Source organism: Hetaerina americana, unplaced genomic scaffold, assembly GCF_022747635.1.
Source record: "Hetaerina americana unplaced genomic scaffold, ioHetAmer1.1.p SCAF_5, whole genome shotgun sequence".
NCBI lineage: Eukaryota > Metazoa > Arthropoda > Insecta > Odonata > Calopterygidae > Hetaerina > Hetaerina americana.
In genome coordinates, this window is record NW_027287095.1 from 10,434,924 (window position 1) to 10,462,639 (window position 27,716).

At 32.9% G+C, this 27,716-nt stretch overlaps 1 protein-coding gene across 3 annotated transcripts in view; it reads right to left on the reverse strand.

Annotated features, from left to right (window-relative positions):
* Positions 1-2,348: 2,348 nt before the first annotated feature.
* Positions 2,349-27,716, reverse strand: part of LOC139694454 (NACHT domain- and WD repeat-containing protein 1) — an 81,978-nt gene continuing 56,610 nt past the window's right edge. For 2 of the 3 annotated variants that reach the window (XM_071593048.1, XM_071593046.1), the window contains exons 17-25: positions 26,234-26,439; positions 20,987-21,060; positions 13,629-13,755; positions 11,659-11,833; positions 9,604-10,172; positions 7,169-7,381; positions 5,571-5,745; positions 5,245-5,379; positions 2,350-5,031 (exon numbers count right to left, since the gene is read on the reverse strand). In XM_071593048.1, the coding sequence (XP_071449149.1) occupies positions 4,781-5,031; positions 5,245-5,379; positions 5,571-5,745; positions 7,169-7,381; positions 9,604-10,172; positions 11,659-11,833; positions 13,629-13,755; positions 20,987-21,060; positions 26,234-26,439 (1,925 nt within the window). In that variant the 3' untranslated portion in view covers positions 2,350-4,780. Of the gene's footprint in view, positions 5,032-5,244; positions 5,380-5,570; positions 5,746-7,168; positions 7,382-9,603; positions 10,173-11,658; positions 11,834-13,628; positions 13,756-20,986; positions 21,061-26,233; positions 26,440-27,716 lie in introns of all 3 variants that reach the window. The other variant, XM_071593047.1, reaches the window with a different exon arrangement.

The window sequence follows — 27,716 nt, forward strand, 5'->3', positions numbered from 1 at the left end:
ATTAAAAATGTTGAATGATAATGAATTTGATTGTTGATGAACTTTTCAAAATAGTTCAAAATACGAGATTACTAAAAGGCAAGAAAAAAAGTTTTTAACTAGGAAATCATTATTTTGTCAGCAGTATCATAATCAGCTATAATCACAGCCGATTACTTTCAAAAAGCCATTTAAATCTGATTAAGCAACTATAATTACTGCAAATTAATCAGATTAAAAGTAATCAGGTTACTTTGCAACCCCGATGAAAAAGTTTGGCTTCACATAGGTGCCTGTTTTTCATAATAAAAGTCTAATTTATATAGATTCCCGTAAACTTTGAAGATTGAAGAGCAGCTGTACTGAAGAATGAGACATTTCTCTTCATTTTCCCCTTATTCTACACCATATACAATATAAATACAACTCTCAATGTAGGTAGTCATTATTGCACCAATTTGCAAACACACTCTCCACATAGCAATTATTGCACCAATGAGCTGGCATTATTATTCTGTAAGAGAAAAGGTGACTCTGACTTCATTTACCTCATTTCTGAATGTTCCAGTGCTTCCTCCATCACATTTACATCTAAGCATCATAGATAAGTTGAATCTGTAGGGCATACTCAGAGGTGAGAACAGTTTGAAATTGGCAACAGAAATTCATCCACATTTGAATCACATCTTAACATAGGTGAGTTTGTTTTTAATAATATTAATGTATTCATTGCTACCATTAAATGATAACTGCAACCTAATACCTTATAATTGTTTGACTCACAATACCGTCTGAGGGTTTTCAAACTGATTTTATCAATACAAAATCAATCTAATGCCATATCCTTTTGAAAAATATTTCACTCAAATCATTAAATTGCAAGTGATAGGTTATACCTTTCAAAAGTGCTATCACTAGTGCTGATTAATAGCTTAAACTCTTCATTGAAATTGTTTTTTTCATTCGAAATGATTTCTTCATCCATATCTAATGCAAATTTTTAGCTTTTTCATTTCAGCTCACCTCGTTATATATTTTGATACCTTTGGATCACTGGAAGAATGGAGGGACGAGATCAAACTACAATCAAGATTCCAGTAGTCATGAAGATTACTGCATGACCCATTAAAGCCTGTCACCACAATCAAACTGAAAGTTATTTTTTGTGCTATGTAAAACTGAAAAAATACTTCTGCTTTCAAATTTAAAATACAGTAAAAGATTGATGGCCATTTTAATCAGAGGCCTCAACATTGGAAATGTATCATAGTATTGACCTACTTCTTTTTTATGTCTGGACCATTGCATAGCATTTCCGTTATTCATTACAAAAGCATTTAATATATTGCTACACACGCTCCCATTGAGTATAAGTTTGCCAATCCAAAGTACCTCATTTCTTTGATAACACCTCATAATGCTAATTATTTATGTTTAAAATACAAAATGATTCACCCTGTGATTAATTTGAACTGCATTTTACCATATTTTACAGGTTAATACTTTCATTCATTTCTGTCATCTGTTTCTTCAATTTTAACAGCATCTTATATTTTCATTGATTTGCCAAAAGTTTTTCCTCCATAAATAATTCTAGCACCAAAAAATTGATCAATAGTTATTAAGGGTGAACAAGATCGAGACATGTTAGCCACAGCACAAACACTGAATTATTTATTGTGACAATAAATGACTGTTTTGATGTAATCATGTTCCACAAATTTTATCTTGTTTAATATAATGAAATTTTGTCCATGTGCTTCAAATGTTATTTATATGCCCGTACAAACGAGAATAAATTACATAAATTGATGAATGGATTACAAGTCTTAATATAAGGTGGAGGTTTTTACAGGTTTCTTGTAATTTAAGAGAAATCCTGGACCAAATGCCACTCCGATGTTGAAAGAGAAAAAGTTGAATAAATACATTTTGAAATGAAGTGTTTTTTCAATGAACCAATGAAAATTAACGATTTCAATGAAAATTAGGTCAAGATGGTAGATTTGAAACCTCATAAATACCTCTAAGATGGAGTGGAAAATTAAATATTACTTTTAGATATTCTAGATGAGATAAAATGTTTTTCACACAACCTATTGCCACTCCCAATTTAAAAAGAAATTTTTAAACATAGATAATATGAAAAATTGGTTATGATTGTAGAATTACTTGCAATGAAAGAAAAATTAAAATTATATTGTGTTATAAATATTGCATCATGGAAAAATTAGTTTATTTTTGTTGCTCATTTTGATTTATCTATAGGCAACAAGAACACAACTGCCTATATGCTGCAAGATATGTTAATTATATATTTAAATTACCAGTGATGTACTTTGCATTGAAGGACACATTTCTCAAAATTGTCATGCAAATATAACTATTTATCTACTTTCCTTATCAATTGCCTTAACTTCAGAGCTCATAATGGCTTGAAGTAAATTCTAGTCAAATAAAACAGTGAATTTTTCTTGTATCAGGGCAACATTTGAAAAGTTGTATTTGTTATAATAATAATCCATAGTTTATGTACAGCAGCAGGCACATACGAGTATATTGAAATTTCACTTTCTTCTATAGGTACCAGGTACTTATATAGATGAAGTGAGACAAATCCCGTTAACATGTATCCATAAATGCTCATACAGAGCCATTACAAAGATTATAATAGCATTGATGTAAAATGATACATGCTACTGGAATACCATCAACACAGCCCATGTTGCTGCTTATTTTCCGTATTTCATGTCAGATTTTAATTACCTAGACGCCATAAGTAACTCACAGGAACAGTTTATTCATGCAGAGAAGCCACAAGGACTATAATATTTTAAGATTCTGTAGTGAAAGTGCTACTTAAATTCTTGTGGGTACTTTTGATTAAGAACTTCAAGAAGGTTTAAGGAAATCCAAGGAGCTTGATATTTTTTATGCATCTGACATACCTACATATACAAGTACATAGGCAATGAAAGAACAAGTTTTGTATTGTTTCTCCTCCTCTTCTCATTTACTCTGTATGACACACATTTTATAACTACACTTTTTCAGTGAGACAATATGTATACCAACAAATCTGAATGTGAAACAGAAATGATGACAGGAAGAGTGTAACAAAGGTAGGTAATGATTCAATTTCTGTGAAGGGGTGATTTTAGATCAAAATGATAAAAATGGAAGTCTTCTTCTAACATTGTTAATTAATGGTTACTAATTAATTGGAAGACTATAAATGTAATTATTTACCTCTTGCTTTTTGTCATCATCTGAGTCACATTCAAATATTTATATTATTCCCTATATGACTTTCTTAAATATCTGGATTTTATATATACATATGTGCATATACATATACGATGATACATATATACATGAACACACGTACATGAACCAGAGTTATCATGGAATCACTTTTTCAATAATTAATGGCATGGACAATGAATTACTCTGAAAATATTCCAAACACTTGTATTGTGATAACTGTCAACCTGAAAAAACCTTCTTAGTATTTTGTTAGAAAAAGAGATAGTTCGGCCAATTAGTAAAATACAATCAAGCATAATTTTGAACATAATGTTAAATGTTTATGGATATCTAAAACATCACTGATTATACAACTACTAAAGTAATGCGGAGATATGTTTATTTTGGGTAACATTAGGTTGCACGTCCTTGGGCTTTGAAAATATTACAACATTACTCTGAAAAATAGCTATCACTCTCAGGGATATCAAACATAAGCTGTAAAAAGGGTGCACATTTTCAAAATGAACACTTGTTAGTACATTTTACAATTAAGCAATAACTTCTGAACAAATACACGCACGATACACAATTCATGTCTAGTTTTTAATGACCGTAGTTGAGGAGAAAACTATTTGGCTTGAAAGGGAATTCAATTGATTAATGTATATATGCTCATAAATGCTTATGGATAATAGAGAGCGCAGGTAAAATATTTGCATAAATTTGAAGGAGATAGGATTTGTAAAATAGTATGAAGTTCATTATTCATTCACATCATTCTAACAGACCATTCATTAAAATACTTGACACGGAATGGTTTATTAGAAGTAAAGATGAGTTGAATTTTCAAAAATTAAAAATGAATGGATCTGGAAATTTTCAGTTCAATAAATAATTTCTCATTTTAATTATTTCAATATTTGTTTTTGATTAAAAAATGGTAGGAAAATAGTACCATTTCCAAAATTTGATAACCAATAAAATATTTGTGATATATAAAGGACAATATTAATATTAAATTATGGGATTCAATTATAATTATTCCTCAACATATGGCTTTTGTCTCTGTTTTGGTAAAATTTATCCTTGGCAGAAAAAAGTTACTCATAATTTTCAAAAATCAATTTCAGTCTTGCTGGAAAGTGGCCTCACATTGGTTATGAAATTAGCAGCAATTTACACTAAAAATGCACATGGAACGAGGGTCATGAATGTCATGAGAGATTTGAGAAAATGCAAAGATTTCAAATAAAATACAATAAAAACAAATCAATAAAAAATCTTCAAATACTTTCCTACTGAGCCAGCAGTAAGTTTTTTTTCTTTTTAATGTTCCTTCAGGGGCACCCAAAGAGCTAATCAGACATCAGCATCTTCATGCACCACATCTCCAGCCCATTGTCTTTCACAATGAAAGAAGTGGATGGGTGGTTTGTATCAGCTTAGGCTTCACCATACCATTAGATGAAGAGCTTCGACAGCTGCTATTAAGCCCTACTGGAAAGGCTGAGGTTGACTGTTTTTGATAATTCATTGGAGGTGAAGTCTCATGTCACCTGGTTGGACAAGCAACTGTGCCTTCTTCTGAACATAAATTAAACACACGACACTCTCTGCGATCCCATTTAAAAAATTCTTTCTGTTCTTCTCCACTACTTCTGTCCTCCTCTTTACTCTTTCCTTTAAGATGTAATGCAGAAATAACAGTTGAGTCTTTAAATGCTAGAACAATTGTTTTACCACGATCCAAAACCTCCCATGCCGTAGCCATCTTCTTAGGAGTGTAAACAGCCATAAGTTTCCCTGAAAGGAGAAATATTCACAGATACTTCAATCAAATAAATGGTAACATATGCAATTGTCAGTTTACAGGGAGTTTCAGAGTAAATTGTTATAATTTGAATGCTTTCAATAATCCATCCCAGTAATCCACACAGTATTACGAGTATATGAAATGACACATATAAAGGATGCCAAAAGAAACATTCATTATTTGGCAGATGATTTCTCACATACCTTCATGAAGATCCCAAAGTCTGAGAGAGCGATCTCGTCCTTCTGAGTCAGCTGATAAGAAACAGGTTCCTGATGGATCAAGCCTCAAGACATTAACAGGTGCAGTGTGCCCACTTAGTCGCCACCGGCAATTACCTACAAGCGTGAAGAATAATTTTTCCTCACATAAGGTCCGAGAAAATGTGTAACACACTCATACAAAGATGCACATGCAGATAAATTTGCATCTTAATAAAAATATTTTTCTCAAATATATTACAATAATTCTTTTAATTTTATTCCCTGATGTCACAATTTAATATCAGTTGCAACTAAATTTAACATACCAGTTATGAGATCCCATACAAGTATTCTTGAGTCTTCCAATCCACTCAAAACACATCCCTCTGGAGATGATATGTCAATGGATACAGTATCCACACCAGGTTTCCATTTTTTAAATAATGTTCCACTTTGTAAATCATACACAACTATAAAGTTTGGAGATGGTTCATCTACCTCCTGTAAAAAAAATTATATCAGAGAAACAACTAAGAATACAAAATTGCTCTTTCCACTATGGACTACTCTTCACTTGTTGATTAGCTTTGTTCACTTTAATACGGCTGTCATTTAACAGTAAGAAGAAACATGGCAATGGGCATGTGAATACCTTCAGTACTGTGAACTTAAGAGAAAGAAATAGGCAGCTGTTAAAAAGGTTAAAAATTTACAAATTTAAAAATCAATAATATAGTAAAATATGAAGTTAATTTAATAATTGTTCTGGATAAATTCCAAAGAAACTGCGGGAGATGCCGCAACAGTAACTTTTAACGGAGTCATCCGCTAATGTGCATTTTAATGCAACAATTTCAGAGCGTAAAAATCTAACATCTAGTTCCTTTAAAAGCCCCAAAATTTCAGAGTTTAAGAGGACGCCTCGGTAGCTTAAGTGGCTAAAGCACTCGACCGGATATTGAGGGATCTGGGTTCGAGTCCCAGTCAAGGCGAATGATTTTTACGCTCTGAAATTGTTGCATTGTTCTGGATATTTATATATCAGCCAAAAATCTTAATGAAGGCATGCGTAAGGTAAACCGAAGTTGTATGTGTGCTAATATATGCATACCATAACTTTTAACATGTTCACTGCCCACAACAAACCTTACATGGCCATCCAGATTTTTGCCAAGTTTCCTCAATGCACTTCTCATGAACTGTGATGATTCCCATTCAGACTGACTGAGGTAAATTTCAATTATAAAGGGGTACAGTGAATACATTCACTTGAGTAGCATTTTTATGAGAAATGATTCCTTGATTACATGCCATAGAACCCTGCTACCTACACATCGAAAAACTTATCAGGGATCTTATTTGAAGGAAAAAAAACAGAAATCCACTGAGAGCTCAGGTGTCATTACACTGCCTATAATTCAAATTTCTATACCAGAAGAAGGGCATTGAACACAATGTGACTAATTCACCTTATTTTTACGAATAATTACTGCACATTGTAATCCAAAGAAACCTTGGAATTTGGTGAGGAGTGTGTTTTTGAAATAAAGTCTTATGAAGAGGTCACTTGAAAGAGGATCTTCAATTCAAATTTTTTGGGTTCAGATTTAAAACAAATACAGAAAATTCCACAAATATCCAGCTGCAAGGGATACTGGTACCATATAACTACATTTGCACATAGGGTAACCGTGCCTTTACATAGGAAAATTAATTTTGGCCTCTCTTCCTAAATGAATGATATGGCTAAAATATCCATAGCCACAAATTCCAGGCCCACATAGCAAAATACAGATCAATGAAGATGATGAAATGTAGGTAGCTAAGGCTACAGGGAAAACAAAATTCATATAGCTGTTATCTGTTATAGAGTTCTCTATATGAAGCCACAAAATGCACAATAGACATATTGAAAGTGCCAAACCTTGCAAACGCAGCATACATAATGTCCTTCGTATGTTATCCCAGCGAGGCGGGTGACAAAATCATGCCGAGGTATTCTAAGATCATACAGCAACTTTCTTGATGCTAAGTCCCATACCAGCAATGGGAATGGTTTCTGGGTCTCATCGCCACAGACTAAAATTCTTCCATCTCCTGACACCAACAACGAGTCAAGAAATCTATCTTCTCCTGCCTATAAATAAAGCAAGAGGCATTGAACTTACAATATTTCATGGCCGAGTAAGGATGCTGCATTTGGGTATCCATCTCTATAAATTTGACTGAATGATCCAAGAGTCTGAGTTTAATTTTAGTCAAGCAAAGCATATTATAATACATGAAAAGTGATCTCACAGATGATTGAAGGACTATACAAATGATTTATTATTTCATTAGTAATTACTATTTTTATTATAACCATGCAAGGAATAACTGTGGAATTCATTAAATTAGGATTAAAGGATCACCTGTTTCTCCTCACCTCTTAACCCTTTCTTTTGACACAAATTCCCAGGCTTTATCAATAAGATTAAAGAATTTATATTTTCAAGGGACATCCACCCTTACTTATACAGTGAATGAGAAATAAATGATTTTCTTTTTCTAACTAAACTGTAAAATAATTAAGTTGCATACCTAGGACACAACATTGTATAAATTTCAGGAAAATGGTATTTTATTAATCCTTTCATGTTTAATTTTGTCCCACTTGGACAACTGCAAGTAGTCCTTTCAAACAAGAATTTCTGACAATTTTGTAGATTATTTCAGCAGGGAGGTCCTGCCCTATTTCCTATTTCAATGTGAGGATAGTTTTTTAATATCTTAATGCACCTATGACTATGCATATTCAATATTAGACATGAGTAATGGAAGCTTCATTGGAAGATTCACCAAGGTTGCTAAGTATAAAATGCAAACAAAACATAAAGTTGCATCACACCTTAGAAATATTCAAATTAATACTTGTAAAGTTAGAATAATTTTGTTGTAACAAAAAATTCAGAGGAAATAATCGTTCTTCATTTTATACATGCTATACTTTATCAACCCTGCCAAAATATGCTGAACCTTACCGTTTATAGCCATTTTACTCAAGGCCACAATAGCCTCTTTGTTCCTTTTGCAATTTTAAGAACCTCATGGCTTGATTCTAATGTAATGAGACATCGACTTTTCAATGCTTTACCTTATGAACTGAAAAGTATTCATAGTACTTCAGTTTTTAAGACTAAAATCAAGCACCTTCTGCATGATAACTGTGTTATATTGTTGAAAATTTTATTAATGACAAGAATTTATGAGCTTAGTACCTCTCACATTATAAAATGGCTAAGTATACATCACATTACTTTGATTTCAAAACCAACTAAATTATACATTTAAATAAATCATTATAAATCCAAATAAATGGTTATAATAAATTTAAATATTTGGGGATATTAACTGTACCATGCATATATATCTATCATGCAGTGGCTTATTCTAAAGAGAAAAAGAGTCATTTTCCGATGAATAAAAGCTATCACTGTCACAATACCAGAAGATGTAATGATATACATGTGAAAACATCAAACCTGTCTGTGGTAGCTAAAGGACCATCATCAGTACGCACAAAATTGTTTAACAATCTGCCTAAGTTTTTAAAAAATGAGACAAGAATTTCAGTATTCAAGAAGAATCTCTTTGCATGTCTGGTTGATAGGCTATATTATAGTGTAAATTAATATTTATGTAAAACTTAGTTGTATATTAGTTTCCTGTCATTACTGTATTCATATTTCTATTTGGGAATAATGTGATCTATATCCCATTGTCCTAAACACCAGTCATGTATTCTCAATACTGTACATGTAATCTGCTGAACAAATAAATATATTATATTTTAATTATTTAGATATAACTTGACATTAACTTAGAAAACAACTTTTAGGCAATAATTCTAGTGCCAGTTCGACTTGTATAATGAATAGTTTTGAGTTGTTAATCTGAGTGAATTCTTTTTAAAACATTCAATTTTCACCAATAAGGATACTAAATTAAAAACCTAATCACCATTCTGCATATTCATGCCTCTCTGAGGGAACGTTAAGATGCACACCTCACTGTTTATAGTTCAACAAATTTCATCTTTATTGATCATATGCCAAAGAAATCACAAAATCAAAGCATATATTTTAACATTTGATTATTCCTCATATTTTTATTATGCTACCGACTGAACATTATCTAATAAGGCTTTATATTCTTCACTCATACTCAAATGTGTAACATCTACCAAGAAATTTTGAATATAAATGCTAAGTGTATTTAAATCATTGGTCATTTAGAAGTAATTGCAAATTAACTGGAACTGTCATTATTATTATCAACAGGAAATTCATAAGCATGAGGTAATATTTATTAAATGTTTACCTTGAATGTAGCAACACAGTCTCCTGTTTCCACATGAAGTAAGTTTACATGCATTCGATTTCTAGAAAGGGCTGCAACATATCCTTGCCCATGCAGACCATAATATGGCATCTTTTGGTTCATTACTCCTTTAAGCCTTGATAGCAAACAGCCATTTTCCAAATCATAAAGTCTCAATTCCCTTCGACAAAGTGCCACAACACGCCGCCCATCAACAGGTTTCAATGCAACAGGATGAGGTACACCTTGCAAACAGCATAGTTTCATTGGACCTTCAAGTCTATTATTCCTATCATTTTTACTGCCTCCTATATCCCACACACAAATTTCTTCATGGGCTGATGATGCCGTAGCAACAAGGTTTTTACCAGGTGGTAAGCGGCACAGGAAGTCAAAGGAATGATTCTCATCCTCATCTAGCTTGTCTTCCCCATTTTCACATTCCACTAAACTCATCAGGTACTTGTTCATATCATCGATATTTTCAGGTATTCCAGGTATTAAAGATGCAATTGGAGGATTTAAAGATGCTTTCAGTAAGCCTTGTATAAAAGGATAATCCTGATCACCTAGAAAAAAACAATCATTAATAACATATTGCCCTCTGGTGTAATCATCCTAATGAGGTGAACTCTGATGGTCTGTCAGTAAATCAGACCCTAAATATGCCAAGATCTGTATTTTGCATTAGATGCCAAGATCAACTGCCATATCATTTTATCACTTCACAAGAATCCAATGTTTTGTAAGTTTTTTTGAGCAAAATTTGCCATTATATTCAGGGCATTAATTATATATGATCATCATAATGAATTATTCATATTGTAATATATACTTCAATATGCATATTCAACTCCACATGAAGAGTAATAAGATGAAAAGTTTAGAGGCAAAAAGCATGTAAAAATTCATATAAGCTGTGTAGATTGAAAATTGAATAAGGGTAATAAAATGCAATAAGCATGTCAGGACTACCCACATATACTACAAATATTGAAGTGAACTGAATAGCTTTGGAATTTGGCTACCTTCTAAATGTCTCACATGATGGATTATGATGACCATGCAACCAAGAACACAAGAGGTAAAATTTCGAACAAGAGGTCAGAGGTCAAATGAAAAATAAGAGAAATGTATGATAAAGCATGATCATATATTTATTTGCATAATTTATTGGGAACAAATTTTTTTGGTTACCTTAATGTGTTATAGTATATGTGGAACAAGTTTAATTGATTTAATTCCAGAATTGCATCAAAGCCAGCCATTACAAGTTGAAACACATTCACTTTGCCTATGGGAAAGATGGAGTAATATTGGACACTGCATTAAAATTTTGCTTCTGCCTGAACAAATCATTAGTCAATGCTGATACTTTACTCCAGAAGGCTTATGCAGAGTCTGTTCTTATCTATGGGAGAGCTATAGATTTGTTGAAATATTTAAGGAGGTGAGACAATTGATTTCAAAGGATGGTGGTCCTGGAGCTACAGTCACTGCTCTTACAGACCTAAGTAAACATTAATATCACTGAAGCCAATGTGAGAGAAGATCATCAAATAATATTGGGAGCACTACCAGAAATATTTATAATTTCATTGGGTGCCACCCACACGTGGGTAACTGAAATATTGCCCATGAAACATGTTTTATTTATAGTTTTTTTATGTGCAGCAAGCTCCACAAAATCCACTACAAAATCGTAATAATTCTTCTATATCCTCTAAGTAGTCCAAACCCAGTCCCACATGACTTTTTCCTTTTCCGCATTGTAAAGAAACTTCACTGAAATCGGTTTTCATCATCAGAAGCATGCATGACAAACAGTAACTGCTTAAACTTGCAACAGATGCCATTGAAGCAATACAGGAGTCAAATCAATGAAACCACAAATACATTACACGGGAACGTAACAATACGAGATAAAATTAAATATTTGCACAGTAAATAATGAAAATGCAAAAATGTGTGACAACTCTTAATTGAACAGCCCACATATTTCTCCTGAACTGCCATTTTCTTGCTATCAGCATATAATATAAAATTCATATTTACCAGTTCCTTCGCTTCTAGCAGCATCAATTATTTTTTCCAAACGTATGTATGCTTGAGTATAGAACTGACAACCATCGTAGTTGAGAGCAGTAGAACTTTCCTCCAACCATTGTTTAAGGAGGCACAAGTCTCCACACTGCGACCAATCCTTTTCCATTAAGATGTCTTCTAGAACCTTTAAAATATTTGCACAAAGAAAAAATGCTTCATATTAATAAAAAATAATTAAATACTGCAGGAGCAGAAAATTTTCCAAATTTGCACATTTTAACGCAATATTTCAACAATTTCAACTCCATCTGCTCATGGTTAATACTGCCTATGGCACAGTACAGTGTTGGAGGAATAGAAAAAAATATTTAAATTGCTATTCCTTCCTCCAATAACTAATTAAGAATAAAATTTAAACCATCATAAAATGCAATAAAAGTAAGTATCATGAAAATATGGTATAATTGTTTAAATGAATTGAATGATGAAGAAAAAGAAATAAATTTAAATGCCTCCATAAGAGTACACAATATATTGAAATGCTTAAGTGTACTGCTATGAGAAAGAATGCTGAAAAGCAACAGATTTAGGATCTCTTTTTACACTTCTTCTGAGACTAACAAGTCAATTGCCAAATATAACAGTTAGTATTTGCTGAAAACTAGTATGAAACAAAATATGACATTTGTAGGCATAATATATCAATGAAAGTTGAAATAATTTTCACATTATAAAGGAACAACGTTGGTGATGGGAAAGGAAAAAATGTATACCTTACATAACTTATGTGCACATGTCATGCAATGAGAGGGGAAAGAAAGCATATGGGAGGAGATGGTAAAAAGGAAAGGATGCAGTGAACTCATTGGACTTTTGAACCCTCCTTCTTTGTTTACATTACTTCCAAAGAAAGGGTTCCACAAAATATGGAGTGAGGAGGATGAAGTGCTATATGGATAGGGGCTACTGTGAGAGAGAGAAGAGGGGGAAGGGGAAGGAAAACCTCGCATAGGAAATTATTTCAGGAGGATGGGAGTCAATCACATGGCAGGTATTTGTAATGCACTTATATATTGTGTGCCTTGTTTCTTCATCAAAGATTAATTAACCACACTAATACTTAGAGTTACATCAACTTTATTCTTACAAATATGACCAGAGGTCCAATTAATAAACATATTCCTTGTCCTCAGAAATCACAGTGTAATCCATGACCATTCCTCCTATTTGTAGGGTAAAGGTAAAACTTTCTTTCTTCACAATCAATTATAACTTCTGCCTCCCCTAGGGTATTATGAAACAGCATTCTGAAATCATTGCCAACTCTAAATTAAGGACATGTTTTCTTCTGTATTGGTCAGCTTTTTTGTTTTGCAATACACACATTACTTAAATGGCCAGTGCGCTAGCCTATATTGCATCACAAGGAATTATATGCAGTCTCCTGACACACCAGGATGCACACATATGAACCAAGATGCCTCTATATGAACCATGTCACACATATATGATTAGTGAGTAATTAATTATTTGAACATACTGAAATGGATTTATGACAAAACTCTTGCAATGGTGGCATATATGTCATACAAAGACTTACATTTCAACATTCTAAAAGAATATTAAGGAAAAATTGAGTTGATTATGAAATTTAATTGCGTTTAACTACTGAAAACTAGTCTATCTTTTGGAAATATTAGGATTTTTTTCAAAGCTGGAAAACTAACAATTTCATACCAGATGTAGTTCTTAATTTCAAAAAAATTGGACCTATTTTCCTGAGCATTTCTTCATAAGGGTCAAGAAAGAAGTCTGATAAAATGATAATATATGCTTAAGAGCCTTACTGCAGTTGTTTTGAAAGAATATGACATGAAAATTATATAGTATTACATTTAAGTGAGAAAAGATTCATGACAAATAAGTTTCTTGCTGGACAAATATATTACTTTGTAAGACAAATTTAAATGTTTACCAACCTGATACACATCTGAGCCACAGAGTTTATGAACCAGCCAGGTAGGATCAAAGAGAAATTTTTCCTTGATTGTCCCCTCCAAAGAGAACACTTGATAGGGTAGTTCATCAAGCTTTCTTCTGTTATAGCTGGAATCCAAATAAAATAATTAAATATGTTAGTAGTCACTGCCTTAATAAAAACATTATACTCTAGTTGTTCCAAGATTATTCATTTTCTCACTAATCATGCGGTGTGCAGGTATCTAATAAGAACACAAAAATATTTATTTATACAGGAGATCTCCCAAATCGTTTAAACCAAAATTTCAATGCAGACTATCCAGAACGAAATAAAATATTATAATTCTGGTTGAAATACTCAAGGATAATTCACTCTCCAATGTGCATATAATAATTTATGACATATCATACCATAGGTTGCATGAAACGATATTAGTTTTTGGCATATTCATCTGGAATAGGATTATACATGGAGTTTATACCTATGATGTTGCTTTTCACTGAAACCACTCTTAATAAATCAACGATCATTGGTTTGCCCATGTTGTTTTTAGTGGTCAACCACACTGTTGAAAATTATTTATAGATAATAAGACTTTAATACAGAAGTACATGCAATATGATACATAATTCTTATCACAGTCTAGGTAAATGAAAATATTCAAGTATGTACAAGTGACTTTTGTGCATCATTTTTCAACATTCATCTTTAATTAAAAATTAATCATATACCATCAATGAGACATGCATATATAAATTATCAGGTGTAAAGTTCAGCCATTGCAATACTATCTGTACCTCTATCATCGTGATGTGTCCACACAAAAGTCCCTTTTACAATATCCAAGGGCTCCTTTTTCCACTTTTTTGTCACCAAGTGAAATATTAATGATTGAATGAATACTCATTAACATCACAATAGGCTTTTCCAACTCATAATGTCAGCTACATCTTCTTTCAGAAAATAAATAGGGACTTTTGGTGCAGTGGAAGTTTAAATAAATAATTGGATTCCCATTAATTTTATAACAAACATATATTTTATAAAAATTGTTGGCAAATAAATTCTTAGGTCTATAAAAAATGTTGATACAATAAAATCAATTAGAAATTTTCAAAACCAAAGACTGGGTACACTTTCAGCTGAATCTAAGTCAATGCATGGTTAATGGGCAATTAGGAGAGGACATTGGGTGAACAGGAGAAATGGCAGTAGATGGAGTTGAGGAAGTGACTTTAGGTGGAGGATCATTAAAAATCACTTACTCAGCAACTTTTTTGCTTAAAAAAGCCTTTCAAAATTGAGTCATTTATTTAGAATCCATACATGTAGGTGTGAAATTATATATAAAATGGCAGACTATACTTCCTGCAATATACCAGTGCATAGCTAAAATAAACACAAAGAGATACCAGCATATATGCAAAGGAGAATTATTAGATTGATGAGTAAGTGAATGAAAATGATTACATGCTTCATATATTAAACTATTTGAAGAAAATATATCAGTAGAAAAATTTCTCAGGCGCTAGTTGCCTGGGACCCGATGAGCTGTCTGTACTTGACGGATTGTCGAGCTGTGCATATGGTGCCAGTTATGTTAGTTTCTGACGTCCTTGTTTTTACTGTTTGCCGAAAATGGATATTGATGAAATCACGGAGCAACGAATCAACATCAAGTTTTTTGGTGAAGTGCGGTAAAAGTTATCAAGAAATTACTGAAATGCTGATAGCTACTAACGGTGATAATGCTCTGAAGAAAACATCCTTTTTCAAATGGAATGAAGACGGCTGACAAGACGCCACGGATGATACAAGGCCGGACGACCGTCAACCACCTGTGTTGACGACATCATTGATCGTGTGCGGTCCTTGTCCTTACCAATTGTCAAAAAACTGTCCGAATGATAGCTGATGAAGTGAATTTAGGAAAATCAATAGCGCACAATATTTTAACAGAACATGATGGATGACCACCATGGCAATGCACCTGTGCATTCAGCATTGATTGTTTGCCAGTTTCTGGCAAAAAATTCAATCATCATCCTTGATCATACTCCTTAATTGCCAGATCTCGCCCCCTACAACTTTTTCCTATTCCCAAAATGCAAAAATATGATGAGGGAAAACTAAAAAGCCTAACTGCCAAGGACTTCCAAGGTTGCTTTAAACAGTTGGAAAAGAAGATGAAATACGTGCATAGCAGCATATGGAGAGTACTTTGAAGGGGACGAAATCGACGTAGACTAAATTTTGCAAAATTAACTTTTTATGGCCTCAGTTTGTGTATTTATTGGACAGAGTAGTATGTAACATTACCATCTGCCAGCATCTGCTCCATCTCTCCCAAAAGCAGAACACCTGGAAGAAAACATGGTAGCAGAGAGCAAATTCTCCAGTTTTCATGGACAGTGGCATATACTCCACTATAACATGGCCTTTCAGAGGTCTCAAGGATTCCATTCCTTAAACCACCCTACCACAACCCGCTCAACCACCACTGAGTCAACAAATCATGCTCATCAACCTCCCTAAATCCCAAATATTTAGTGTGGCTTTCCTCATCTACATCTTTATGAACCACCTAATGCTTATGTAAAGAACATTTAAGCAATGTTTTTAAAATAATTTTTACAGATAAAATACACACTGTCTTCTTTTTAATTGTAGTAAAGGGATAGTATTAAGATTTTTCAACATCAGGTAAAGCAGCACAGGCAGATGCTTGCTTGTATTGCATTAATATGGAAAAATACTTTTAATTACTCTTAGTTGTATACATTCAAACTAATTAAGTTACACATGTAAATTGAATGCGGCAGAAAACATTTCCTAGTTGATTTAATACCATCTCCACATCCTGATGAAGGCAAAGTGGGGAGAAAGAAATGGTATTGAGTGTAATGCCTTCAGCAAGGACCAATGGAAAATCTGCTCATCAGATAATCTGACCTCAAATAGTTCGTCCTCTAAGGTAATTCATAAGTAAATAATTCAAGATTAATTCTGGAACTACTGCATTTCATAAATGTGCAAAAACACATTCATGGCATAAGTAGTTAGTTAATACAGCATCTATGTATATTCTAGGCATATCCTTGTGCTACTATTTATAAGGACACCCATTTGCATCAATTTGGCCTTCAATTTTGTGTCCAATTTGGTATGTGTTGTTATGATTTTCTATTAATGTTTCCTATTTTTAGTATTACTACCATTTAAGTATGCACTGCTGATCAAGCATCCAAGTCACTCACCAATTTGACCTTCAGATGTTCTCAGAAACCTTGTAAATGACTCTAGGGCTATCTGCATACAGGCTATCCTGTACATTCAATAATTAATTAAAGGTTAATTTTATTGATTCTCACACATGAACTTGAACTACTGAGAAAGAGGTTTCTTCACTTCTGTATGTTTCAGGGATTACAACTACTGCTAGCCTTGATCATGGGGATGATTCTAGTATAAGTTTAAAGTTTAGTCTTTATTTGGCCAGGGCCTGTTCAGAAATCAAGGATAGGTTTACTATTGATACTGACTTGCAATCGATTACTTACTGCACTCGTAACTTCACCTAAATGTGGATTGCAACAGCGTTTATGTCGGTCAGACCTGCAGGAATATCTAGTTACGAGTCAAGGAACACGCTAGGTGTCACAAAAATCAGAATAACAACTCTCTCTTTGCCAAGCATTTACTAGAATTCAACCACAGCAGTGACTTTGTCCCAGAGATATTACACACTCCCAAAAGGATTAAAACCTTTCCTGTCCTTCCCCTATGGCGCAAATAACCATAGCTGTCGGTCGCCTCCCCTCAAAACTACTACTACTACTATGGACGCCCTCGAGCAATTAGAGATTAGAAGGCACTTGGTAAACCTCAACACAACACTTTGTAATGAGCAATTGTTCCCATACCCCTCCCCACTCCTCTCCGAGAAACTAGCCTGGAAATGGTCAAAACAATCCATCAACACACCTGCGAGCCCCCACCCCTCTCAAATCCTTCCAACCCTCCCCGCCCCCACTCTGTCCTGAGGGTATATATTCTTGCTTTGTCTGTTTTGCAAATTTGTACCTGATGATGCCGCAAGTCGGTGAAATGCATTGTACCGTATAATAAAATCTGTGGAAAAGTACGAGTCTTTCTTTTTAGTATGGATATTAAATACTTCCACGAAATGAAGCCTGAAACAATAGAATATAAATGTTACAAGTTCACTTCAGTCTCGACTATTTAGCTATTATTCAAGGTGATAACACATTTATTTCAATATGGTGTCCATGGTGATTGGAAGATATGAATCAAAAATCATACAAAGACAGGAAAAAGTTATGAGATCCCTCTCCTGAAAAAAGCACATTGGGACCATATTTATGAGATTCATAAAAAAATTCCTTTGAATGGTGTAAATTGAAATACATCTAGTAAGCTATTGTAGTGGTCACTTGACTTCTTTCATAACTAGTCCCGAGACCAGATGAGGTAGTAGGCTGATGTTAAGTTGACAGACTACCAACATTTTGGCACATTTTTTCTCCCATCCTTTCCAGTTATTTCCTTTACATGAACATTTTATGACTTTGGGTTTAATTGTAACTAAAACAATATTATTTGGAATTTTCACACTTTTTTTCTGACTAATATCCTGATTTTTAAACTACACTTAGGCTGTTTATCAAGTATTTATATGTGTCTTAATGGATGTGCATTTTCCATTCAAATCTTGTTAGGTTCATATAAAAAAATCCATAGTTATCAGCATGGAAGAAGTTTTGTTAGGTGAGGGGAGAGCTCACCTAGTACAAAGCCCCATGACATGCAAAATTCACGCATTAGGCTAGGGAGGACAGTTCCTTTTCCTGTGCCTCCTATGGCTTCTCAGGTAGTTCTGGCACACAAAAAATAAAAATATAACATGACACAACATGTCTCCCTTGTCGTGGATGAGGCAAAATGATACGTGATTCAGAAAGATAACTCTACCAGCTAAAGACCACATTTGAAATCTTCCAATGACTGCAAATGGTGATGCACTCATCCAGAAACCCCCATTCTTCCATCCCAAAGAGTTTGATTGGGCTCCTCTGAAAAGCGTTCGGTCCAATCCATACACCTTACTCATCAGCTTTTAACCTGGCTTGACATCAGTCAGCACCATTTGAACCAAAATGGACCTTTGATACAATAAATGTTAGCCTGTGAATGCCCAGATCTTCATGGTGATGATCTTAGTCACTTTAGTGGCTGTCTGCCGTGGGTTTCTGCAAACCTGGTGATGGTGGACAATGATAGTACCTACTTATATGATTGAGTAAAGCTAAATGTATGAAGCTATTACAATAAAATTGGCTTACAAATTACAATTATGGTATTTTACAACCCTTTCAAAGCCATATTGAAAGCTGATGAAAAAAGTCACTCAAAACCAAAAATAAATAAGTGTGCATATGCATGTATCATGTATAAGTACATATATTAAATATAATTCGACAGTCTCTTGACAGCCACTTGATGGGCCTTCTCAGGTATCCTAGCACAAAAATAAGCACAAAATTTTTTTATGTTTCTCTCAGTATTCTCCACAGGTGTTTGAAACCATAAAGAAAGTATTTATATCACATGAAATATAGAACAGTACAAAAAATACTGAAAAGGGCCACTCTTTATTATATTTTAACGTGATGAATAGCTATTAAATTGATCCTCCCACAATCAGCAACCTAATTACTTCATTCTTTAAGGTTAACCGAGATCCATTTTTGGAGAGTCCCAAATTGAAGCCTCCCTGGCACAAAACCCCCCACCAATTTGGAGGATCTACTGTATTAGGAATCTTGCACTTAGTTTCTACTACTTCAAAAAAATCTCAGGACATTTAATAACAGCAGTATATAGTGTGCATAAACATGCCATTAAGTGTAAATGAATGCAGCCATGCATAACCTAAGTTAGACATGCCGGAGGTTAGATTCCATTCACACACATTGCAGAATGAATGCCAAATTAAATCAGAATAAGAGGCTTTTAGTTTGACTCATCTAAAAATATGTTAGAGAGTCTGATACGTATTGGGATAATCATGAATAAAAAAGGCAATGTAAGCAAAGTCATGAGATTACTGGCTTATTCAGGGTAAGTCCTATTTCCATGGTCAAAATTAGTTACCATCATGCAGAATTAAAAATATAACTTTTCCTTAAAAATATATTTGTTTTACATTTGAACACTGAGTCATTTACTAATGGTCTTCATTATCTCTTCATGATAATATCAACTGTCTTTTTTTGCTGCATAATGCGAATGCATAATATTATTTGAAAACTATTTAAAATACCTGAAAATGCCACTAATGAACATTAATTTCTTCAAACTGTTTATGACTCTTCAAATGAACAATATTTAACAGGCAATAATGGCAGCAAAAAACAAAATGTCACAGGCCACCTAAAATTTGCTGATGCTTTTTTTCTAGAGTTTTCTTAGAGTTTTTCTAGAGTTTTCTAGAGTTAAAGATGTGTAGGTATCTTAAACTTTACCTATAACCTCATACAAATGACTTATTTGTTAGCATGAATATTAAAATAAAATATGACTAATATTTCCATAATTCAAGGTATTAATTTAAAATGGAAATCTGAAAGGAAAATGATCTATAATCATTAAAATGATGACTGCATTGATGAAAAATTTTAGTTTTCAGACTTCCTACAGACTTCAAGGTAAAATAGAAACTTGGAAACAGTAGACACATGATTGGAATTAGAAAATACAAAGCCTTATCCCTATGAACCTACATACCATAAATAATATTTTCACATGAATCAATGAATTCTGATGATGAACGTAATTTGAAATAAAAATAAATTCTCAGGTGTTGAAACTCGAGACTTATTACATTGTTGTAGCTGTATATGAAGAGTAATTATCAGAAACATTACAATTACTTTAACACACCATTCATTTCCTACCATTTACAGATAATCAATTTAGAAAACTCTAAACCAAATGGAATGGGCACATTACTAGCAACATTTTTTGCATATTGAATCCTAGTACAGTAATTGAACCATGAAAAAGGAAGACATTAAAGATTTTTAATGTTATACGAAAAGCTTACAGATTTTCAAATAAAAACCAATAAAGAAGAACCAAGTGAATGAAAAATTACCTTTCCCTAAATGACAAATAATGCAAGATGCTATGTTTAAAGCAAGGTAAATTTGCATTAAGATGTAAAAATTAATTTTTGAAAAATTACATTAAATTTTCCACATTAAAAAGCAGCCATGCAAAAGGAGCACACTTATGCATCAGGCAAATCTCGATATGTCTGAGAGTATGCCTTACCAATTTTCACTCTTAATGGGCTGAGTAATTAGACGGCCTGTCATCTCAGGCAAATTCTCCTCTACCCATTTACCCTAGAGTATGTACCAAGAAATGAAATAATTAAAATATTTTAGCTTCCAGTTGTGTTATTCCTAATTAAGCCTCTAAGTTATTTGACTGACATCAAGGAAAAAACAAAAAGGAACATTACGAGTTGCATGGTGCAAACTCATACACTGGTGAACTGTTAGTGTACTAAAAGTCCTATATAAAGTTAGAAGAAAATTCTATTTGTTTGTTTTAATGAGTACCTCAATGAAAAACATATGCATGTGTTTTACCAGAGTAGTCCTTTGACTATCATGAATGAAATACTACCAAGTAAGTATTTTGCTTTCATACACTTACTTGGTAGTAGACAGCTGCCAGGAAATATATGGTTACCACTGAATTACATTACTATCATAAATAATAAATTGATTCCTGTTCATATACTCAGAAGCTATGGAATGAATTTCTTCCACTCCTCCTCAAGTAGCTTCACAATTATTATATCAGTTACAGACATATCTCACTTTATGATAGAGTTAATTTTCACTAAAGTGTGTCATTTATTCAAGCGTATTCATACTTTTGATAATTCAACATATATTCCCATGATCTAATGATTAACTCGTAGAAAATTGCAATGAATTGATATCAATTTTGACAGATATTTCAGAATCTCTAGGAACAATTATAATGACTCAAAGCAGTTACAGAATCATTCTGGCATTTAGATGCTAAATGGATTTTCTCTGTTGATGACCAAGAAAATGTTTAACTCTTATTCTCATGTAAATCACCATGCCACAGGTAGTGGAGCAATATACTATATTGACACAAATTGAAAATGACAATGAAGAAAAGACAATCACCTTTGCCATCTCATGGTCAGGGAGGTAGCTCAGAAAAGAGGGACTCTGTTGAAAGTGCTCTGGCAGCAGGGCTTATTTTGGAAGAATTTGCTTGCCTGTACACCTGATTCACCCTCAACCTTTTTCAAATCCCAAAATGACCTGAATATAAGAATTTAAACCTCAAGTGGCTGAATGTTAAATTCAGATATCTGTTCATTTGGAAGATTTACACTTGACCAATGACTCATTAGATCATTTTGTCACCAAAATCCTTTCATTCTTCCATTAACATTGGAATGTTTTGTACTGATTAAGCCAAGACCAAAGGCATTATATCCTTGATAATATTTCCAAGTGTTTGCTCATAAATTAACAACAATAAAACTGTTTAATTTTGTCCCTTTTGAATTAGCTCAAAACCTTTCTTAGCACAGGGTCAGCATATAATAATACCTCAGCCAGATTTACATAGTCACCTACAGAGTGAATTCCATAAGGAGAATATCTGAAATTCCAATTTCATTGACCCAATTATGTGATGATGCCTATTTTGCAGACTAAGGTAACTTGAAGTTAACCTGTTTTCCTTCCTTTACCTGCTCAGGTATAGGAGTGTTAGATCATTAATTCAAGGCAAAATACATAAGAATTTTTACAATTCTCTCCAAATAAAGATCAACTGCTGTAAGTACCTATTTTATGCTGCTCATATTTGGCAGAAAGACATGAAAGTTGAAGCAACATAATTAAATATGATATCATTCAAGAAATAATACACCATGTTTTTTAATCAAATCCTTTTGATCCAAATCATAAATGTGTATTTGCATGGCTCATATTTAAGAAATGTTTCAAGGTTGGTCCATTACAATGAATTCCTGAATGTGTCCTCTTTTCTATATTATTGTCTCTAAATAAAAAAAGAAAGATTTAAATAGTTAGCTCATGTATCAAAGATTGACAACAGTTTTTATGTGTTTTTTCTTGTAAATGTTCGCCAAAATGCAAGCAGGTGTAGAAAATAGTGATGGGTCAGTTCAGTTCTTTGGTTCCCAGTTCAACAGGTTCTTGAGAACTGGAAACAGAATGAAAACAAAAAAGACACTAGTCCCAGGACTGATATTTATAGCAACTAAGTTAGTTTTTTTCATCTACTAAGGCCTCATGTAAAGTCATAATATCCACTGCAGAGTACTCAATCTCCCATGAAGTGTTTTTAGATCTAGGCATTACTACAGTATATTTTCCTTTAAGCCAAAGATTCCTAGTCAATGAAATGTGTATCAATAAGGATTCCCCTAAAAACAATATAATATTTTGGAATCAGAAAAGAAATATCCTCATACAAGATACATACTAATGTTTCAGAGTGTATGCACTACTAAGCCTCAAAACATTTAATAGATTGTACATAAATACTTTTGTATCAGGAAGGCAGCCATGGAAAAATGATTAACACAAGTCAATCATATTCTCATAGCTGCAGGGTAGACCCTGTAAGTGCCAGAAGTATATAAGAACATCTTTTTCATTAGATTGTATATGAGTAATTGTTTTTATGAGAAAGTGGCCATTAAAAAATTGACAAAAGCCAGCTGTGATTTTTATCTACCATTTATTCTGGTTTGTATTTATTCATCACATTGCGTAAAGACCAATGTTATATAAACACACTTATGAAATGAGAAGTCAGCTTGTAAGTTGAAAAGTTCTCAGGTTTAAACTCAGATGATTAATTGGAAAATCAACTTCCTGTAGAATAGGCAATCTGGTGTTACAGATTTTTGTGATATATTTGGGCACAATGTTTGATAAATGTCAGCATGAGTGAAAATTCGACAGGTTGAATCCCCTCAAGTTCGGTAACACCTACATTGCACTGCTGAGAGTGCCTCATCTCGAAGTACATATCAATTAAAGAATACATTCTCAATCCCGCAAAAAAATAAATATAATGCGATGATTTAAGTTAAAAAATTTGTGTGAAGAATGGATTGACTACGGTTTTCATTACTTGGATAATTATTTCCCTTTCATCCTGAATAACTGAAAGTCTATTGTAGCTGTCCCGTTGAGATCCTAATTTCACATGTTATGCAGATATATGGCTCACAACTGGTTAGTCACAATTCACGGTTAGTCAAAACCTATGACAGTTCAATTGTAAGTAAACATTTTTATGAAGATGAAGAATAGTAATACTGCTCCTACTTATGTCACAGTTATCAGTAGCTCATTGCAATGCAAATAAATACTACTTAAAAGCCATTAGATATAATCTAATGGATGAAGGTTTAATATATGCACCTAACACTGCAACTGCTGATTTTGAAAAGAGATTTAACTCCAACTTAAAATGCAAAATTTTCTGGATATCACCATCTGTAACACTCGTTCATTTCACTTCATCAAATTAGAAACAAAACTGATGTGAAGTGCTTCTCTTCTCAAAGGTTTTTGTTGACATGACATCTTGAAATAATTTGATACGTACCTAAAAGTATCAGAACAACATTTCACCTGTTTACTTGCCTTCACATCACAACAGTGTGGGGAAAGTGTGAGAAACTAACCATTATCTAGCCATTTTTATAAAAGATATTACATAAAATATATTAGCAGTATATGTGTATTTGTGATTGTTTCTTAATCATCTTTTTGTTATGAAACTATCATCATAAAGAATGCATGTAAAATTTACTGTAACTTCTCATAAACCATGCAGTTAACCTCTAATAAGGTTATTATTCCACTGAAGGTGGTGAGGCTTTTGTTTACCTTGGCATTCATTGATAGCTTTATTCATATCTATAAACCACAACTGCAGAACCATAAACTAAAAGCATGACCCAAAGCTATGAACCCTAAGAGCACCAGAACTGACCGATCAATGGTATATAATTACTTGTATTAACAGAACTATTCTTACATAAATCAGTATAGAAATTGGTAAAATTCAACAGCTATAACAGTGACACAAAAAAATAACTCACAATTTTAAATCACTACCTTTTTTAGTGGAATTGCAATAATATAGTCTTTCATTGAAGAGGATGACACTTTGATTATTCAGCCAATGCAAAATTACATACCTCAAGGTTTTTGAAATCATAATTTTCTGGTATTTCTTGATATTTTTCAGAATTTAGACCTGTGTTCACTTTCCCTTGCTGTCTGTTTGAGTACATAGTATATTTATTTCTTAACAGAGCCAGAGTCAGAAACTTTTCAGCATAAAAAATGCTTAAGTAAGTTAAGTCTCCACCTTGGTATATTGGTGAAACAATACATTTGAAGACTTATATTTTTGGGCATTTTCTTGAAAAACTTATGATCAGTAGAATCACCTTCCCTTGTTTTCACCAAGGAATGATAGATATATATTTCTTTCAAGCTCTCTCATTGAACTAAGTGGACGGGTGCCTAATATTTAGATGCCAAAAAACTTCAAGTTAGCCTTTTACACATGCCATTTAATAAATGTATTTAAAAAATATTTTAATAAAATATAATGGATATAATATAACCAATATGACAAGTGATAGTTTAAAGACTAGTTATTTCCAAAATTCCCCATTGATAGGATCATTATGACAGGAGAAAGAGAATAGCTCATGGCACCATTTTCTACATGATGCTCCATTGCCCTTTCTACAGGTAGTGTAAATCATTCTGTCAGTTTCAGTTATCTCAGGGGTCAAGAATATTCCAAATATACTTGCTTCAGAAATGATATCTATAGAAAAAACATTGACAGTTAACTTTAAATTATCCACGGGTAGATTATTTATGAATTTGTATCCCTTTTTGTTATTTTCTGCCTTTTTATCTCAATCCTCTGCTTGTATTCTGGTGCATGCAAGTTTCATTCATCGGTTCCCTCTTAAATTAAATCTATTTTTTCATTGGTGAAAACACTTGTACACGATATTTATTGTAATGAAAATAAATGGCATGAATAATTGAACCACATATAGAGGAAAAAATTGATTAAATATAGATATATTGTTACAAAAGGTCATTTTGTGCACATAAAATGGTATGAAATAATACTGGCTTTCTCAATGCTGCAATACAGGAATAAGTATATGTGTGAGAAGAATAACAAATTTAAATGCCATTAAGGTATCTCTGGTTATATAAGAAAATTCTTAAATTATATATTATAATTATTATAAGAACTATAGTGGCGTGTTTCACTGAACCACAAAACACAATTAGAAGAAATTGGAAATGGGACAGCAACAAATACTTTCACTCACTGTCTTTTTTGTAACAAAAAGACCAATGAGGGCATTCATATAATAGAGTATTGCTGAAAACACAATCACACCATGAACTTAATGTATCAAGTACATAAACTCACACTGAAGTAATCTGTCAGAGTGGAGTGTGGTGAAGTTCCAACATCTTGGGGTGCATCTTTGGGTAAATACCGGTCTTTTATGACAGAATTAAGCGAAAAGTCTCTCCACTGCGTAAGACCATAGCCTCCAACTTGAACCCATCTCACCAAGGGACGAAGAAATTTGTTAAGTTGAGCCCAAAATAAGCAGGCAGGAGCCCAAGGAACTGTTGGAACATACACACATAATATTAAATTCTAGCAGCTAAATTTGGCAACAATTTGGCCCATAGCTTTAAAATTCATGATCATCAGCATGAACTTCTTGAAATACTCATAATATTTTTTAAAACATGAGCTGAATATGAAACACATAAATGCACTAATGAGACTTAAGACGGCTATCATCTACCTCTAGAATATAAGAAATTCACCCCAGTTTGATATATTAAAACATTTCCCAAAAAAAAAGAAAATGAATTGGCACTAAAATGACATGCATGGATTATTTATCCAGAAAAATCCTTAACATTACAGCCTCATTCCTCATAATAAACTGACAAATTGTGAGATGATGCAAAATTCCAAATTATTTGTTTATGTTTTAAACACAAAAACCATGAAACCACATTACTTTTTACCCAAACATTTACTGCGTACAAGTATTTTGGCCATCCTAACCAAGTTAACTGTGTTCCCTTAACGATTTCCTTATATTTGATATAAAAACTACTAAGGTTTCCAATAAAAATTGTCCATAACAAGTTTCTGATTCCTGGGTATTACATCGAATCAATTTTAATCATTTATTCAAGAACTTGAGAAACTTCCAGAAAAAAAGATAAGCATCATTTAAGTTAACACCTAAAAACTGATTTTTGCCTCTTATATGACTATGTTGTGAGTCTCTTGACATAAAAACCAAAACTTATTTACAGCAGTCAAAAATATTATTTCTAATTTATATAATTTCATTTAACTTAACACCAGTGCTTTTTAGTGAAAAGACTATAAAACCATGATGCTACCGTAAGTTCTTTAGGAATATTTCTGTATATAAGGACAAAGATTTAAACAAAATCATCACAATAGAATTCAATGTAATGTCCAGTCCACTTCAACAACAGGTACAGTCAAACCTCAGGAGAAAAAAACACGCCATATGAATATATTTCCAATTTAAAAATAAAAACTTTCTTCCAACAAAAATATTGACATAATTTGAAGGTTTATGATTAATGGTTTTTCCAACTTCATTTGCACCTAATTAAATTTCTCTTGCTTATTTTAATGAGGAATACAATTTTCCTTGGAGTTCTGGTGCTTTGAGTATGCAAAGTGAGTACATTCCTGAGGAGTTATCATTTTTTCACCCACTCATAGGTTATTTTTAATGCAGTGGATCTGGACAACACACTTTAAATATGCATAACTTACTCTTAGCAAGAAAAAGTGGAGTTTTGACTAATGCAGAAAGCTGAAATTGGCATACTGATTATTTTGC